Source organism: Pituophis catenifer, unplaced genomic scaffold (assembly GCF_029215685.1).
Source record: "Pituophis catenifer annectens isolate HBS135680 unplaced genomic scaffold, rPitCat1.0.hap2 SCAF_7, whole genome shotgun sequence".
Classification (NCBI taxonomy): Eukaryota; Metazoa; Chordata; class Lepidosauria; order Squamata; family Colubridae; genus Pituophis; species Pituophis catenifer.
Genome location: NW_027256887.1, coordinates 70682124 through 70700674, shown reverse-complemented (window position 1 = coordinate 70700674; position 18551 = coordinate 70682124). Strand labels below are relative to the sequence as shown.

The window sequence follows — 18551 nt, the reverse complement described above, 5'->3', positions numbered from 1 at the left end:
TTATTTATAACCCAGCGAGGGGCTGCCTTTCGGCTCAGTTTTGAGAGAAAAGTAACCGACACGTTGATGCTCGCTCAGCTATTGCTGTCAGAGCAGTTTCAGCCTCTCGAAACCGGAGAAACAAAGTCAAGAGCGCAGTTTCCGTACGGCGCTCCCTTCTGCCCGTCAACGCGCGGTTGCATAAGAGGGAGGGAAGGAGCGACGCTGTGACAGAGTCCTGGTTGTTTTATTTTTTTTATTTTTTTCATTTTCTATGTCCTCGCGGCACCTTCCTTCCCTCCTCACGTGACGACTTTCAAGCAGGACGAGGCGGAATGGGGCGGAGCCAGCATGTGCTCGAGACTTCATTATCCGTTTGTTCCAGCGAGCTGGAGCCCCGCCCACCCAAAAAAAAAAGCCCCTCAGAAGGGAGGGTTGTGTGGTGACACGTGCTCTCCTCTGCTGTCTGTTCAAGTCCGAAAAAAGAGTTTACTGTACACATTTCCGGCAACGGTGCACGCGCTCCTTCTTTCACGCAAACACCCCCCCACATCCCTCTCTTCTTTTCTTCCGCTCGCGTCTCTTGGAGCGGAAAGAGACGCACGAAACCTTCTACGTTTCTGAGGTGTTTCCCTAGGTCTCTCGCCCTCTTCGGTTTTCCCCTCCCGCAGCCCCCCCCCGGCACCCGCGTTCGCCGTCAAGTGTCATTTCCCCACCGCTGTATAGTCTCCTTAGAGCGCATGCTCCAAGATGTACCTTACGTGACGGTTCCTTTTCATCGCGCGTGCCCTCGCCCGTTTGTTCGCTGGCCAGGAAGAAGGGGCGCGCGCTCTCTCTCTCAATGTGGGAGACTCGGGCGCGCGCGGACGCGCGCGTCAAGGGCCGGCGCTCCGCACGCGCGCTGTTGTTATTGGTGCTGCCGACTTGACTGGCTGGGTCGGCGGCGGCTGTTGGTTGGGGCTCGTGGTGGCGGTGGGGAGGGGGAGGAGAAGGCGGAGAGTGGGGGGGGGGGTGCGCGAGAGAAGGGAGAGCAGGGTGGCTGAGGCAGTCACTCAAGAGAGTGAGCGAGTTCTTTAAAGATGGCCGGAACGGCGGCGGCGAACGCGACCCCTGTGTATTGCGTGTGCCGGGAACCCTACGATGTGAACCGCTTCATGATCGAGTGCGACATATGCAAGGACTGGTTCCACGGCAGGTAAAGGGGGCTGGCTGGCAGCCACGCGTCCTTTTATTTTCGGGGGGTGGGGGGAGGAGACGACAAAAATGAAAACACACCAACACTGTCCCTTCCACTTTCTCGTGTGGGGAGAGACCTTCGGTGGGCGCTAAGGGGGAAGAAAACAACGAACAACGGAGGACAATGAGGAAAGAGGCGGCTCGGGGCTTTTCAGCTAACCAGGAAGCAGCGGCGTTTAAGCAGCGGTCGCCCTCCTGTTCTCTTGTCTCTTTTCTCCCCAACCCCCCCTTACCCCCCTCTTCGGTCTGGAGTTATATAAGGACTCCGGAACTGAGGTTAGCGAAGAGCTCTCGGGGGGTTTTTCGGTGGAGTTTGAGAGGGTGCGGAAAAGTTAGCTGCCCTAATTCAGTTTCTCGTAACAACGCCGGGGAGCTGAGGCTGGGTTCTCGTGTCTTTTGTGCGTGAGTAACGAGTAAGCGAGGTTAGGGTTAGTGCCTCCCGTCCTCCGCTCTCTAGGTATGGGTGGGGGGGGGGGGGACGACGGGGCTTCGAAGGGACTTCTGAGCTCACGGTGTCCGAGTTTTCGTGGGCTTCTTGGGGGTCTTTCTGACGTGGGACCTTGTCCTCCGCGGAGGCGCGTGTCTTTTATATGCGTGGGCGCCTCCCGCGAGAGAGAGAAGCGCCCTCCCAAATGCGAGCGCCCTGGCGCTTCCAAAGGCTGGGGTCGCTTCTGCCCGGAGAAGGGAGCGCGGGGTTGTGCTGGTATCCACGGACCATGGAAACAAAGGAACAAGTTTCAGGGCTGCCTCGCTGGTGGCGCGGGGGACTTCTTGTGTCTCCTTTCGGCTTTGATCTTCCAACTACCGGGCTGGAACCCGTCGCTGGCGGCCGTCGGCGTTGAAGTTTTTGGCAGGAGAGGCAGCTTTTTTCGGAGAGTATTTATCCGAGGAAACCCTCGGCTGCTGTCGCGGCTTTGAGGGGAAGTGCTCTTTGATTGACAGCACGACATTTAAATACCCCCCATTTAACAAAAACAAGAGTCACGATGGAACTGGCGAGACGGTCTCATCTCCCTCTGCTGGCGGTAGGTGGGAAGTTAATTTTAAAGGGGCAGAGCCCGGAATTCGGAGGCAGCCAGAATGGGAGAGGAGGTCCTGGAGTACCTTAAAAATAAATAAATAAAAGCGACCACCGAACAGGTCTTGCAGCGGTGCTTTTTGCTCCAGTCTTTTACTGCGGTTGCATTGTTCACGCTTTTGCTACCGTTCTGACGAAGCCTCTTCCAGAATGCAGCCGGCTGCTCCTGCAGATGCGGCTTCCCCACCGGGTTATGCGTTTGTCTGCGACGGTAGGAAGGTGCAGCTCTACCATGTACGTGAATGTAGCGTAATGTAGGCTTCTGAAACAGGTATGCGTGAGATGGTATTGTAAATTAATAGTTGGTGTATTGAGAAAATAAGTACAGTAACGCTTTTTTTTTTTTTTAAAGAAGGGGTTCTTGGAGAAAATAAATCATTCTTTAGTGTTTTTCTGTAAATTCATTATGCATAATGTGATATGGTAATTGGCATATAGATTACAGATTAACAGAGTTGGAAGGGACCTTGTAGATCATCTAGTCCAAGCCATACATCCTATATGTATCTGAACGAATACATTTGGTTGTGTACAGTTAAACTAAAATATTGCCTGCAAGTTTTAGTTAAATCAATGGAGTTTAATTCTGCATAAACATATATAGGAACGTGTTCTAAGTAACTTGTATATATTTTATTATATGCTTCCACATATGTATAATTAGTTGCTGAAATTAGAATAGCTGGCAACTAGACCAAGAAGAAAATTGCTGTTATTTCCATGCCATGTTTAAATTTATGTAATAAGGACTAATAATATTGCGTCTCTGCTAATTTGTATTTCCAAAGTTATATAAAAACATACCGGTATTAGATGCTTATTACATTTCATGATGATTTCTTTCACTGCAATATACTCCTATGCATATTATCTGCAAACAAGTGTAATTGTAAACTATTATTTTCAAGTTAATGTGTTTAAGTTCTCCAAAAGAGCTTATGAACCTTTCCATATATGTCTTGCACTTATTGTAAATGTTTGCATTTTATGTTCATTTAATCATTTCATGTGTATATCTACAATGTCTTAAGCTGCTCTAAATTTTAACATTTTATTTAGCGCTTCAACATGCAAAATGTTAGAATTCTACCTTTATTCCTTAACTAAGATATTTTATCCTGCTCCTGCTGTGTTATCTGCAGCAGAGATAGCTGCATCTAGCCTGTATACAAGGCAGAGGAAGACATATGCCTACTTTAAAAAAATCATAGTGTATAAAGTGTATTTACATATGTAGCTATTTACAAATCTATAGATTTATTTCAGTTACATTAATTAGCATATGTTTGCAGGTGGATCCCATGGTCATTTATATAATATATTTTTCTCTGGTTACTGTGTTAAATATTTATGTATAACATGCCAATCAATTGTTGAGACTGCTTATAATCAAAAAGTGTGTTGACTATTGTATTTACAGAGTTCTTATACATGCTAGTATCATGTTTAAAATGGCCCATCCAAGTGTAAATGAGTTTCGCTATTCTTGCAATACATTTGTGCATAATTTGATTTGTGAGCTACCGAGAGTTTGGTTCAAGATGGGCAGCTGTATAAATATTTTAAATAAATCAGATGAATAAATAAATCATGAAGTATCAAATATTTAGCCCATAATGTAATACTGACAGAGTAATTCATCAAATCTGCAAGTATTTGAGAGTCTCACTTTAAGCAATAATTTTATCCATATCATGATCTCCATGACCCAATATTGCATCCCACCATGCTATTTTTCTAACATGCGTACTGGGCTTCAAGCATGCATGTTACTTGGTACTTAAGATAAATTCATGTGTGTACAGGTAGAAGTTTGAATTGTCTCACATACTGTAGTATTTATATATTAGATTAGATTTTTATCCCACCTTTATTACTTTAACTCAAGGCAACAAATTTACGTAATATTTTTTCTTCCTCTTTTCCCCACAATAATGTGAGGTGGGTTTGGCTCAGAAAGAGTGGGTGGCCCAACATTGCCCAGCTGGTTTTCATACCTAAAACGGGAGTAGAACTTGCAGTCTCCTGATTTCTGGGCCAACATCTACACTAAACTGCCTCTCCATTTATTTATCCATTTCTGTCATTATTTATGAACTCTATTGTTTACATTGAACAATCATTTGTCTTTCTCAACATTATTCCTAGAAACATTAAATTTGGGAAATACAAATCTAGTGTCAGTTGGGAACAATGCATATCATCCATGAAGTTCCATCAGTATGCTGATGATACTCAGCTGTACATTTCCACCCCGGACTACCCCAGTGATGCCCTTGATGTGATGTCCCGGTGCCTGGAGGCCGTGCGGATCTGAATGGGGAGAAACAAGCTCAGACTCAACCCCTCCAAGACCGAGTGGCTGTGGTTTCCGGCGGCCCGGTATAGCCAGCTGATTCCATCGCTGACTATTGGGGGTGAGATCTTGGCCCCCTTAGAGAGGGCTCACAACTAGGGTGTCCTCCTGGATGCACGGCTGTCTTTAGAAGATCATGTGACGGCTGTGGCCAGGGGGGCTTTTTATCAGGTTCGCCTGATTCACCAGTTGCGTCCCTTTCTGGACCAGGACACCTTGCGCACGGTCACTCATGCCCTCGTCACTTCCTGTCTGGACTACTGTAATGCTCTCTACATGGGGCTCCCCTTGAAGAGCACTCGGAGGCTCCAAGTGGTCCAGAATGCAGTCACGCGGGTGATTATGGGAACGACACGGCGCACCCATGTAACACCTCTCCTGCGTGAACTGCACTGGCTCCCGGTGGTCTTCTGGGTGCGATTCAAGATGCTGGTTACCATCTTTAAAGCGCTCCATGGCTTAGGACCTGGGTACTTAGGAGATCGCCTTCTGCCACCGATAGCCTCCCACCGGCCAATACGCTCCCACAGAGAGGGACTTCTCAGGGTGCCATTGGTCAAACAATGTCGACTGGCGACCCCCAGGGGGAGAGCCTTCTCTGTGGGGGCACCTGCCCTCTGGAATGAATTGCCCCCGGAGATACGTATGATCCCTGACCTACATACCTTTCACCATGCCCCTAAGACTTTACTGTTTCAACAGGCTGGGTTGGTTTAAATAACAAATTTTAATGGGTGTTTTAGTTTTTTTTTTAATATAGGGTCAAATTATTTAATATGTTTTAAACTGTTTTTAAACTTTATGGATATACATGTTTTATTGTGGCTGTGCACCGCCCTGAGTCCCTCGGGAGAAGGGCAGTGTAAAAATTTAAATAATAAATAAATAAATAAATAAATAAATATTGCCATTCATATACATATGAAAAATTGTTTTCCTAAATGTATCTTTCACTGTTCTGTTCTTAATAGTTCTTGTTTTAAAATTTCTTTAATCATGCAATCCTTTTTTGTCTTAGCCTTTTTAGATCTCTCTTAAAATTATGTGTAATTACTTTTTCTGCAATTAGCAGGTAGTCTAGATTTTTTTCTAGTAGAATTAAACTGGGACGTTTTTAATTTGGTAGGCTGCACAACTTCTTAATGTCATGTCATGTCATCTTATCAAATATATTCATTAGTTCTTTTAATTTGTTGAAGTTTATTACACATTAAATATACAGAAAATGGCAACATAAAGATTTCAGCAAGAACTTCTTGCATTTTGGGGTAGCGGAACAAAACTACTTACATAGGAGGCATAATACACTGTATATGCCTACTTAAGTGTCAGTTATTGCAGCCTAGGTAAATTAGCACATCACTTCACCATGCAACTGAAAATGGATTCTGACAAAATAGAAGGGCTTATTAGACAGACTCTTATTCCAGAATGTGAACAGATAACCTGTCCCTATGAACTGTGACATTTGTAATCTAGCATGTGCCTTGATATATCTTTGTTGTTGGCCACAGTGCTAAGATACTTTTTTCTAGTTTGCTAGCAATGTGCTTTTCCTCAGTTGGGGTACTGTCAGGTGCAAGTAACCAGGAAGGGTTTAGTTCAAAGAACTTCAAGTTTATTACATGCTACCTATACACAATCTGATCTACTAATAATCAAGGTCAGTTGGGCCTAGATAAGAGGAATTCAAGCCGCCCAGAGTCCCTTGGGAGTTGGGCAGCATAGAAATGCGACAAAATAAATAAATAAATAAATAATAAATAAGGGGGATTGGACTTAAGTCTGTTATAAGAGTATAGAGACTCCAAACTGATGATGTGTTTGACCTCACTCTCGGGCTCAGTCTGGTCATCTCCTACAGATACCTGATGTCAGTGATCCTCCTTTAGTAATATTATGTCTGAGTAACTACAATAATAATGGTTATTGCCTTTCAAAACAGATGGCGTTTTTAGTGGCTATAAAGCTTGGTTAATAATCAGGTTATAAGGCCAGAGAGCTGTGACACTCAATTTGTTTAATCTGTACCTAACGTTTATAAGACTTTGAATGGTTTGGTGTAGATAGTTGTTGAACCAATTTCATAAAAGAATGTTTTCTAGTTCTTTGGTACACTAGTACAGAAGTAGATAGCATAAACAACTTAAATAATAAAAAAGGAATAAAATGTTTAACTGAATGGCATTTCCTTTTTACAGTTTGATTGGCAGATTTACTGCTTCGTTTATAACACATACTAACAGAGAATACTGTGTTAACATTGATGATTCCCCAACTTGGCATTTTTGAGGTGACAATTTCCATTACTGGGCAACATGGTAGGTTTAATTGAACAGGTTTGGAAGCACCACATTTAGAAAATATGGTGTTAAAATGTGTTATTCTTAAATGCACTTTGAAATTCATAGAATTTGGGAATGACTCCAAAATTCATTTGATCTTGCTATTGTGGAAAATTTAGTATTTCTACTGCCTAGTCATGTGGCCCTCTAGCCTGGTAATAAACTCAGTCAATAAGTATTACAGGTAGTCCTTCACTTGCTACCATAATTGGGTTCAAAATCTCGGTCATTGAGTGAAGCAGTTGTTCAGTAAAGCACCATGGGATTGCTTTGCTCAACCACCACAATCTGAGCTCTCTCAATTGTGGTCATTAAGTGAATTGTCAAATGGAGTGTCAGGGAGAGGGCAAAGAAGATTGCATGGCACTTAACAAACAGTTGTAAATGTGAACAGGTTGCTAAGTGCCTGAAATGTGGTTCTGTGACCAGGGGGCCCACAGCACAATGTTTTATGAAGTGATTATGAGCCATAAAGCACCTCTTCCAAGGCCTTTGTGACTGCGACCGGTTGTTTAGTGACCAGTCATAAGTCAAGGTGAATCTGTATCACTTTCTAAGTTAGTTGGTTCTTTCTATAGTTATTAGCTTGAATTATCAGTAAGTCCTTCCTGAAGACCATTTTAAAAAATAATGTCCTATGAACAGTTTAAAATAAAATTGCTAATATAATTATATATGATAGCCTTTTTATACTTGAAGGTCATTTTCATATATTTTATGCATTTTCAGTCTTTCACTTTGGACACCATTAATGAATATTGTTTATCAGCTCAGGCACAAAAAATATATAATCTACTCTATATTTTACTAGCTTATTATCTAAAATATCAGAGAAAGCTTGTTGAAATAATCATATGCCTTGCAAATTATTGACTCCTTCAAAAGACAATGAGAGAGATCTAGTGGGACATAAAAGCTTTCTTACACAATAATGTCAGTGGTTCATCTCATTTAGTGTTATGTAGATTGACTAGATCTTGAATCTCAAATACTTCAGACAGGTGCCTGCCTTGATTATATATGGAGATGCCAGAGATTGAGCCTGGAATTTTAAAATGAAAGTTTATGTTCTATTAGAGAATGGAATGCTAGTCAGTAATCTGTCTTGATTATTAAACAGCTGTACATAGTCAGATACTTTGAGTTATTCTGTGATGCCTATATATCTTTGATAGATGACAGCCCATTTTTTAAATTATATCAGGCTGTTAAACAATAGGATCTCTCAATATTATTTGTCCCTCTTCCCAGCTCCTTTGGAATTGGAGTTGACATACATATTATCTGCATTCCTGTCTCATTATTTTCCCTCTTGTATCCTTCTCAAAGTATTTCTACATTGCCTTTATGTCATCTCCACTTTTATTCTACTGAAGGTTGCAAGAAATATGTTAATTGAGAGCAATATCAATACTGGAGATATTAAAAAATCTCGTACTACTAAAAAGCTCATGCTTGTATATTGTATTCATTAAATTAAACACTATGTTTGGCTCACTTATGAAATAGAATCATATTACTGTAAATTGAAAACATTTGATCATATTTTTCAATCAATTTACAATAAAATTTTGATTAGATGCTTTTATTTCCCATTTAGCTCATTTCCCATTTAGGACTCAAAAGGACCAGATTTCTGTACCAACATCCCCTAAAATAATAGACAAGGCTATTGTACCCAAAGTAATCTAGGCAAGGCAGTTAAAATTTGTTAATTTTACCACATCTATGATATTTTATTGCCTTCGACATCAGTCCCCAACCTTTTTGGCTCTGTGGACCGGCAGCAGCAGTGGCAGCGGGGATGGGTGGGGGGAGGATATGGTTTTGTGAGCGCAACCTAATCCCCTGCATGCACAAATAAAGCTTCGTGCGCTTGCATAGATTGGTTCCCAACAGGCCATGGACTAGTACCGATCCACAGCCCAGGGATTGGAGACCCCTGTTCTATACCACTGAAAATAATTGAGATGATATAAAAATTAATAAAACGTTGTAATGGGGTCCTTATGAAAACTACTATGAATTACATTAAATAAAGTCCCTCAATGTTGAATGGATAATCAGGAGTAATAGGCACTCCTTTCAATTGCTCTGTTAAATCATTGTTTTATTTTAATTGGTAATAAAACAATTCTTGTTCTTCTTGTTTATCTCATTCAAGGAGAGGAAAATGGTTCAGAACTAATTCTTAAAATTGCTATTTGTATTCCAAACAATTAAGGTAATTTATTTGTGAGGTCCCTGGTGCTCTCTGAGCTTGGTTGTTTTCTTGCAAACATTTCATTACCAAACTAGATAACATCAGTGCTAGTAGGGGGTGAGGTTTGTTGTCATTTTATATACTATTGGCTTGTCTTGCCAGTGTTGGTGAGCGTGGTCTTGGAGGTTCCTTGATTGGGCTGTTGTTTATTGTTATCTTGTTTGTTCAAGTTGGTAATTCCTAGATTAGGGTATTGTTTGCTTCTTGATCATTAGTCTAATGTTAATCTTGGTGTTAATCTCTGCTCATCTGGGCATTGATTGCTGGTGAGGGGCCATTTTGGCTTTTTGATTGTCTTTTTTGAAATACACACACACACACACACACACACACACACACACACACACATACACACATATATACTCAGATCAATTGGCCATCAACAGGAACATAGAGAGAGACACACACAAATATTATATGTGTTTGCCTCTATATTCCTGTTGATGGCCAATTGATCTGAGTGCCAGATTTCCAGGAATTCTCTAGCATTTTTGGACATGGCTTGGTCTGGCTCACAGTTTCACAGTTAAAACTATGGTTAAGTCCATCCATGTATTGGGATATTAAGAAGTTTTCATCATGTGTTGTATGAAGATGTTGTATCATGTATGGTAGTGTTAATCCTTTTCACAGCTTGTGTTGGTTAAATAACAAATCAGTCCAGAATTCTCACATAAGGTGCACATTACCAAGCTCAAATTGTCATATTGGACCCTGATTGTTGGGGGTAATATGCCGACTCTGTAAACTGCTTAGAGAGGGCTGTAAAACATTGTGAAGTAGTATATAAGTCTAATGCTATTGCTATTATGCAAAGACTTATTCAGAAAGGTAAAAGGAAGGAAAATAGAGTGATTTGCAGCAAGGTGAATGGACAATTGCACTTGGTCCTCAGGTTACAATTACAATTGGAACTGGGACTGCCATCACTACGTGATGCAGTTGTAAAATGTGATGTCACATGACTGCATCGCTTAGTGATGGCAATTCCAGCAGTCCCAATTGCCGTCATAACCCCAGGAACACATTACTTCTTAAGTGGGAAGAGATGGGAGTCGCAGGAAAGGAGCAAGAAGATGTGCCTCTGCCATGGGGGGGGGGATGCTATCGATAGATGCTAAAGAGTGCAGGTGAGCTGGCAAAGCTCGGGTAGGCCCAGGAGAGTGCAGGCAGGCACTATAGAGTGCCCGGGAGAGGGGAGTGCTATGGGATACAAGATCCCTGGGAACCTGTAGGAACAATTTATGGAAGTGTTTATACCTTCCCTGCTGGTTTCTTCATTGATGTGGCTTGAGAGAAGCTGATGGGGAAGGTTGCAAATGGTGATCATGTAACTGGGCCACTACAAATGTCGTAAGTGTGAGCCAGTTGCCAAGCCCCTGAATTGTAATCATAAGACCATGAGAATGCTGTGGCAGATGGAACTTTTGAGGACCAGTACTGTACTTACCTTTTTGAATCTGTGAATACAGAATGGAAGGAGAGTCTAATCATTGTACCTCTTAACAAAGCTTTGATCCTAACTTTTATTTTTTTTATTTTTTGTGGACATAATGATATTTTTTACCTAATTTGTACTTCTCAATATAAGGTTTTTTTTTTTTTTTTTTTATTATTATTATTATTATTATTATTATTATTATTATTATTATTATTATTATTACATTATTATACAAAGCAGGAAAGAGAAAAAATTTGAAAAATCGAAAAAACATGAACCAGCAGAGAAAAGGAAACAACAAAACGTATTGGGTATTAAAATAACCTTAGTTTTTAAACATATCATTAGATCTTTACCACATGAACTAATATTGATCAATCTTTCCATTACATCAATAGAGACCCTGTTTATAAATGGAAAATGATCATGTATCATTGATCCAGGGCTGTAAAATTAGACCACACTATTTTTTCAACACTGGTAAACATTTTTCTTTGCTGCGGGCCACTCTCGGTAAATAATGTAGAAATTTTAAAAGTTGCTAATGCATCTGGATCAAACTGTAAAATCAAGAGATAATTTAATTGAATATACTCCACTTTTTCATTTTAGATAACCCAAATTCATTTTGTAGGAACTCAAATGTTTAAAAACTAGATTAATGATAACTGATCTAAGATATTAATAACTCTATTATAGGAAACATGAACTACACAATATTCCATTAGTACAAAGTGATTCTTTCTCTGTTTCCTAACTGACAATTTCCTTGAGTTTGTATTGAATGAGCAAGGTAAAGCATTAGAATCTTCTCTGATAATTTTCACTATGCTTGTGCTCTGATCTTTTATTTCCTTCTTAGCTTTTTATTGTCTCTTCTGAATGCTGTGTAAAGGTGATTTATCTTTGTGTATCAATTGATGGCTGATTTGAGTTTGTTCCGATTCTGTAATTTTGATCTGAAATAACTGGAACACATCCTCTCCAGCAGCCTGCACCCAGATTAACAGGGATTAACACCAGGCAAACGATCAAGGAGGAAACAATATTGTAATCAAGGAACTATCAAGCAGAAAGAACTACCAAGCAAGGCAAAGATAAACAAAGTGTTCTCGAGCTAACAACTAAATGACAGCAAAGAAATACAATCCTTCCATCCCTCCACCATCTCATCTCAATTGTCAGTACCTATCTTTCCATTTCCCCCCCACCCCCAGCCATCCCAACTGATGAAGCTTTTTGGATGGGGAGCAAAATGTTTTGTTCTTCTTTTTCCTTAAGGGAAAAACAGTCCAGTTGCTTTTGAAAAAGCACCTTTGAGACAACTATGACCTGGATGCCAGCCTGCCTGGGCTCCCTAGTACCTGCCCACAACCTCCCCACGCACAGTCTGCCCTGCTCCTTACCTGGGACTACTCCCTTCTCTTCCTGCTTAATGAGCTACATGTGGTCATGGGGTTATATGATGGCAATCGTGACTGCTAGGATTGCCACAATGCAGTCACATGATGTCACACTTAACATCCTCATCGTCTAGTTGGGACCTTATTTTAATCTAGCAAGACTCTTACATGCTTGCATTTTGTGCTTCCAATACTTTTAACATTCATATAAAAAGCAACAGTAGCTGTGAAAACTAAAAGGAAAGCACATCTTAATCCATAGAAACAGTACCCCCATTTATGCTAATTGAAGTTATAGTTATGGCAAAATAAGTTTCAAATGTTCAAAAGTTTCAAAAGTTTCGATGAAGTAACAAAGAACCTTTAAGTATGCAGATAGAGTCACACTAGGTTATAATAGAGATTGCATTAGCAGCCCTTCCAAAATCTGCAGGAAAAGTAAAAGCAAGTAAGTTTTTGTAAATTCTCAGGTTTGGAAAGAGATATTCCACCTATTTCCTTCTTACCTGTTCCCTTGTTTAGTGTATCAAAAAAAGTCTGTTAGCTCACTATAAGGAAAATATTTTTTGTTGTTTAAATAAAAGAGTTTAATGTAGCATCTGGTTTATTTTATATGGAAGATAGTTCACCAAAGCTTGACAGTTCACTTGGGTTCAATCCTGTCTTTTAAATTTATATTCAACTGAGCAGTTTTGCCCTTTCTGATTTATTCCCAACATCTGCATGTGATGCTTTAAATGTAGTCACTTGGTGGTGCTGTAGTAAATATGTTTCCACTTAAACATTATTTCCGTTCCCTATATATTTAATTTAATTTAATTTAATTTCCAATTTATATACCGCCCTTCTCCCTGAGGACTCAGGGCGGTGTACAGCCAAGATAAAAAACATAGAATACAAATATTAAAACATTTAAAAATATATATAAATTTTGGCCTGAAAGTTAAGAATCACAAACTAATTAAAAGAATTTAAAAATTTCTTCTAAGCCAACCCGGCTTGCTGAAAAAGATAGGTTTTCAGGGAACGACGGAAGGCATTGAGGTCATGGATTCTTCTTATCTCCGGGAGCAACTGATTCCAGAGGGTGGGAGCCCCCACAGAGAAGGCCCTCCCCCTGGGGGCCACCAGCCTACATTGTTTGGCTGATGGCACCCTGAGGAGGCCATCTCTGTGGGAGCGCACGGGTCGATGGGAGGTCATCGGTAGCAGCAGGCGGTCTCGGAGATAGCTAGGCCCTATGCCATGGAGCGCTTTAAAGGTGATAACCAACACCTTGAAGCACACCCGGAAGACCACCGGGAGCCAGTGCAGCTCGCGCAGGAGCGGTGTTACATGGGAGCGCCATGTTGCTCCCATCACTACCCGCGCTGCTGCATTCTGGACCAGCTGGAGCCTCCGGGTGCTCTTCAAGGGGAGCCCCATGTAGAGAGCGTTGCAGTAGTCAAGGCGAGAGGTGACGGCATGAGTGACTGTGCACAAGGAATCCCGATCAAGAAAGGGCCGCAACTGGCGAATCAGGCGAACCTGATAAAAGGTCCCCCTGGTAACAGCCGTTAGATGTTCCTCCAAAGACAGCTGCCTATCCAGGAGGACTCCCAGATTACGAGCCCTTTCAGTGGGGGCCAAAGACTCGCCCCCAATAGTCAGCGATGGAGTCAACTGACTATATCGGGATGCCGGGAGCCACAGCCACTCAGTCTTGGAAGGGTTGAGCCTGAGCCTGTTCCTCCCCATCCAGATCCGCACAGCCTCCAGGCACTGGGACATCACTTCAAGGGCATCGTTGGGGTGGCCTGGGGTGGAGATGTACAGCTGGGTGTCATCAGCGTACTGGTGGTATCTCACCCCAAAGCCACGGATGATCTCGCCCAGCGGCTTCACATAAATGTTGAACAGAAGGGGCGAGAGGACCGATCCCTGCGGCACTCCACAGATGAGAGGCCTCGAGGTCGACCTCTGCCCCCCTGCCAACACAAACTGCGACCGGTCGGAGAGAAAGGAGGAGAACCACCACAACACAGTGCCTCCCACCCCCAAATCTTCCAGCCGGTGCAGCATGATACCATGGTCGATGGTATCAAAAGCCGCTGAGAGATCTAATAGGACCAGAACAGAGGAATAACCCCTGTCCCGAGCCCTCCAGAGATCATCCACCAACGCGACCAATGCCGTTTCCGTGCTGTGCCCAGACCTGAAACCCGACTGGAACGGATCTAGATAGGATGTTTCCTCCAGGAATTGCGGAAACTGTTGCGCGACCACACTCTCAACAACCTTCGCAATGAAGCGAAGGTTGGAAACAGGACGATAGTTGGCCAATATTGCTGGATCCAGGGACGGCTTCTTGAGGAGAGGCCTCACCACCGCCTCTTTCAGGGCAGCGGGGAAGTGACCCTCACTCAACGAAGCATTAATGACGCCCTGGAGCCAGCCTCGTGTAACCTCCCGGGAAGCCAGTACCAACCAGGAGGGACACGGGTCCAGTAAACATGTGGCCGCACTAAGTCTCCCCAAAATCCTGTCCACATCATCGGGAGTCACAGCATCAAACTCTTCCCAGATAACATTCTCAAGGCTGTTCCTCGTCACCCTGCCCTGATCTACCCAGTCAGAGTCCAGATCCCCCCGGATCTGAGCGATTTTGTCATACAGGTATTGTCCGAAATCCTCCGCCCTGCCTTCTAAGGGATCCTCCCGCACTACCTGATGGAGCAGGGCGCGGGTCACCCTAAACAGGGCGGCTGGACGATTCCCTGATGACGCAATAGAGGCGGAAAAGTAATTAGACTTTGCCGTCTTTATCGCCACTAGGTAGGCCTTAATATGCGACCTTACCAGTGTTCGATCAGATTCAGCGAGACTGGCCCTCCAACCGCTCTCCAGGCGTCTTTTCCGGCGCTTCATTTCCCTCAGCTCCTCAGTAAACCAAGGAGCCGCACGGGATCAGCATCGGGTCAGAGGCCGCAAAGGCACAACTCGGTCCAAGGCCCCACCAGCCGCCCGATCCCAGGCGGCTACCAGGTCCTCGGCCGAGTCATGTGCTAGATCCTCAGGAAATGGCCCAAGCTCCGTCTGGAACCTATCAGGATCCATCAGGCGCCTGGGGCGGATCCATCTAATTGGGTCTGCCTCCCTGCGGACAATAGTATTGTACAATACTATTCCAAAAATGGTCCAGTGTTCTTTATTTCATTTTTTAAAAAATCCCTTTGCCCCAGAGGTGGGCTTCACATAATTTAACAACCGGTTTGCCTAGTGCAGAACCGAAAATGTGAGTTTGCGTGCGGCTTCAAACACTCAGCAATTTCATGCGCATGGCTTTCAGCACACAGCCGCGGTGAGTAGAGTGGGTGAGGCACGTAAATCAGCTGGGCTTCATGGGTGGGGCAAGTGAGCCAGAGAATGGGACCAGATGGGATAGTACCGGTGTGAGTGAGGGGCGGGCCCAGCTGGTGGTTGGAACTACCGGTACGGGCGAACAGGTCTGAACCGGCAGGAGCCCACCTCTGCTTTGCCCACATCATGTTTCATTGTCAGGTACTTCTTATGTAACATAAAAGCCTCAAATGAATTTGGGTTCATAGCAATTGTTTTCCTAGATTAGGTCCTGAAAGAGATATTCATTTATTTATTGGAGAAATGTGTACACTGCACAATATTAAAACTAGGCAATTTATAGTACAGCATGGAATCATAACAACTCAATAGTAGATATAGATAATAAGTGTAATTAGTATATATTTTCTAGATTTAGCAGTGGTAGCATTGAATTGGCTATCTGTCTTTCTGCTTAGTAGCTTGAACTTTCCTTCAGCTGAAATTGGTGATATTGATATTGGTGAATTACCACTTTCAAACTACTTCAATTGTTCAACACAAATTAGTATATCTATTTCAAACAGTTTACTATGCCTGTAATGTGATTCTGTACATGTATTGAAGATTTGTAGTTTTTAATTCTTAGGGTAATTCACATTTTTATGATTTATGGGGTTTATCTACATATGTTCTTCAGGAAGCGCAGTCAAGGGGTTTTGGTCTTTGCAAAAACCATATATCAGATAAATATGTACAAACATCCCCCTCATACCTCAATAAAAGTAATAATTTCATGGAGAGAAGAGTTGGGCAAGAAATAGATTATTTAATAAATGTTCTTTCACATTATACTTTCCTGACCAAGGTTTACTTTTATCAGTACTCAGATAATTTTTTCATCTTATCCCAGTATCTAGAGGCTCTGAGATTCTGGATCAGAAACAGAAGGCTTCAGCTGAACCTTGACAAGGCTGGATGATTCTGGATTTCGAGGCCCACTGGTTCCAGGACTATACCATCTTTATTTGTTTATTTCATATGGTGTAACAGAATACAGCGTTAGTGTATAAAATTCACAAAAACAGCATATAAAATGTGTATGAAAATATAAAACCAATAGAGTGAATTATTTTAAAATGCACAGTAAAAATAATGAATAAAATTAAATTATGTATGAGCAGTTACTAGAATGGCTAAACTTATGGCCGAATATCTAGATAGATATGCACTGGATAGCACTGCCTTCTAGATGATGTAGTTCTTGAAGGGATCAATATAATGAAACGTTTGTAGGTTGTTCCCACAGTTACAGTTAGTCAAACTAGCTCCCATTTGTATTTCCAATGTTGGCACCTGCCATAGTTTGGATCTGGTTGTCCAGTTTTTCCTTGGAGGATCAAAGCTGGAGAGTCATTGTACTGGATCAGACACAAACAGATCTGGGTTAGAAGTTACCCATTCCTGGTGCCATGCCTTCTCTGACTAACTGTTGTAGACGTTTCCACCACAGGTTCCAAGATTGAAGTCTTGAGTATTTGATCGTGACAGTCATTGTGTCTAGGTAGTAATTGATTTGCCTTGCATTTCTGCCACTCCCTGTTTAAGGCTGATTTTCTTCTAAGGTGTGGGGTTGGTATGTTAGATAGTAATGGTAGCCATTTGGAAGGTGTCAATTCAATAGTTCCTGATATTAGCCTTATAGTATGATTAAGTTGGGTGTCCATTGTTTTTGTATGAACACTATTTAATAATCCAGGGTTACGGTAATATTCAACCACCGAATATATCAAAGCAAGAACTGATATCCTACAAGCTGTAACACTTGCAGGTGCCAGAAAATATAAGTAGGGTATTGTTCCTGGTTTTTATTTTATCCATTGTTTTTCTTAAGTGTTCCCTATAGGTTAAGGACTAGTCAAGGGTCATTCCTAAATACTTTGGATTAAGATTAAACTTCAGCAGCTGGGTCCTACATTCCACTTTTGGTGTATAGTTAGCTTGTCTGTTGTTCAAGTGAAAACATGCAACTTTGGTTTTGTTAGTGTTGTGTTTCAGCCTCTGGATTTCAAAAAACTTAACCATTTTTTAAAAAATCATTTTTGAGGGCTTTTTCAGAAGTATTAAAGTCTTCAGATTGTTTTATCAACATGATGTCATCAACATATATAAACTTTCTTGCAACAATACCTGGTAGATTGATGTGTATATATTAAAAATAGTGGGGCCAGCATAGAACGTTGTGGCAAGCCATCATTTAACCTATACTTCTGGTTAATTTGACCATTTAGATGTACTTCAATGCATCTGTTTGAAAGCATACTGTTGAGTAGAATAGCTCTTTTCTTACAAAGCACAATGCATAAACATTTTAGAATCATCCCTTCTCTCCACACTGTATGGTAGGACAATGGTAGGTTGATGAACATGGTGACAGATTTTTTTGTCTTTGCTGAAATACATTTTCTACTTGGGAGGTTAGTGATAATAACTGATCATAGCAATTTCTTTTTGATCCATCCTGTTTTACAGCTATATGTTTCTCGGCTGGGAGTTTAATTCTGTTTAAGATGAGTAATTTGTAAGAAATGTTTAAGAGTGCTATAGGTCTAAAATCTTCTGCAGATTTCCCCTCTTTACTAGGTTTAATGATGGCTACAATTTTACTACATTTTACTGCTGGATGAGGTTACACTGCTCTAGACAGACCTGGTGCCCAATCTGGGGATCCTCCTATACTCACAACTCCTGCTGATTGAAGAGTTGGCAGTCATGGCTAGAAGGGCATTTGCACAGCTTTGTCTTGTGTACCGATTGCACCTGCTCTTGAATGGGCAGGCCCTACTCAGGATTACTCATGCCCTAGTCACCTCCAGATTAGACTATTGCAATGTGTTCTACAAGGGTTGCACTTGAAGAACTTCAGTGTTGTGGGCACCTACAATGTTGGTGGGGTAGTTACACGTACTCCTACAACAGTGCACATTACATCTCTGCTCTGTGATCTGCACTGGTTGTCCAATTCAAGGTGGGTTTTTTTTTTACCTTTAAAGCTTTTCAGGGCATTTCATGGGCTATTTAAGAGAGAGCCTCTCCCCAGTTAAATCAGCCTGCCCCAATAGATCTGCCAGA

At 42.0% G+C, this 18551-nt stretch overlaps 1 protein-coding gene across 1 annotated transcript in view; it reads left to right on the top strand.

Moving 5' to 3' along the window:
* The first annotated feature begins 1009 nt into the window (after nucleotides 1-1009).
* Nucleotides 1010-18551, top strand: part of KDM7A (lysine demethylase 7A) — a 60286-nt gene continuing 42744 nt past the window's right edge. Inside the window, exon 1 of the mRNA XM_070946790.1 lies at nucleotides 1010-1174. Coding sequence (XP_070802891.1) covers nucleotides 1059-1174 — 116 coding nt within the window. The 5' untranslated portion in view covers nucleotides 1010-1058. The remainder of the gene's footprint in view (nucleotides 1175-18551) is intronic.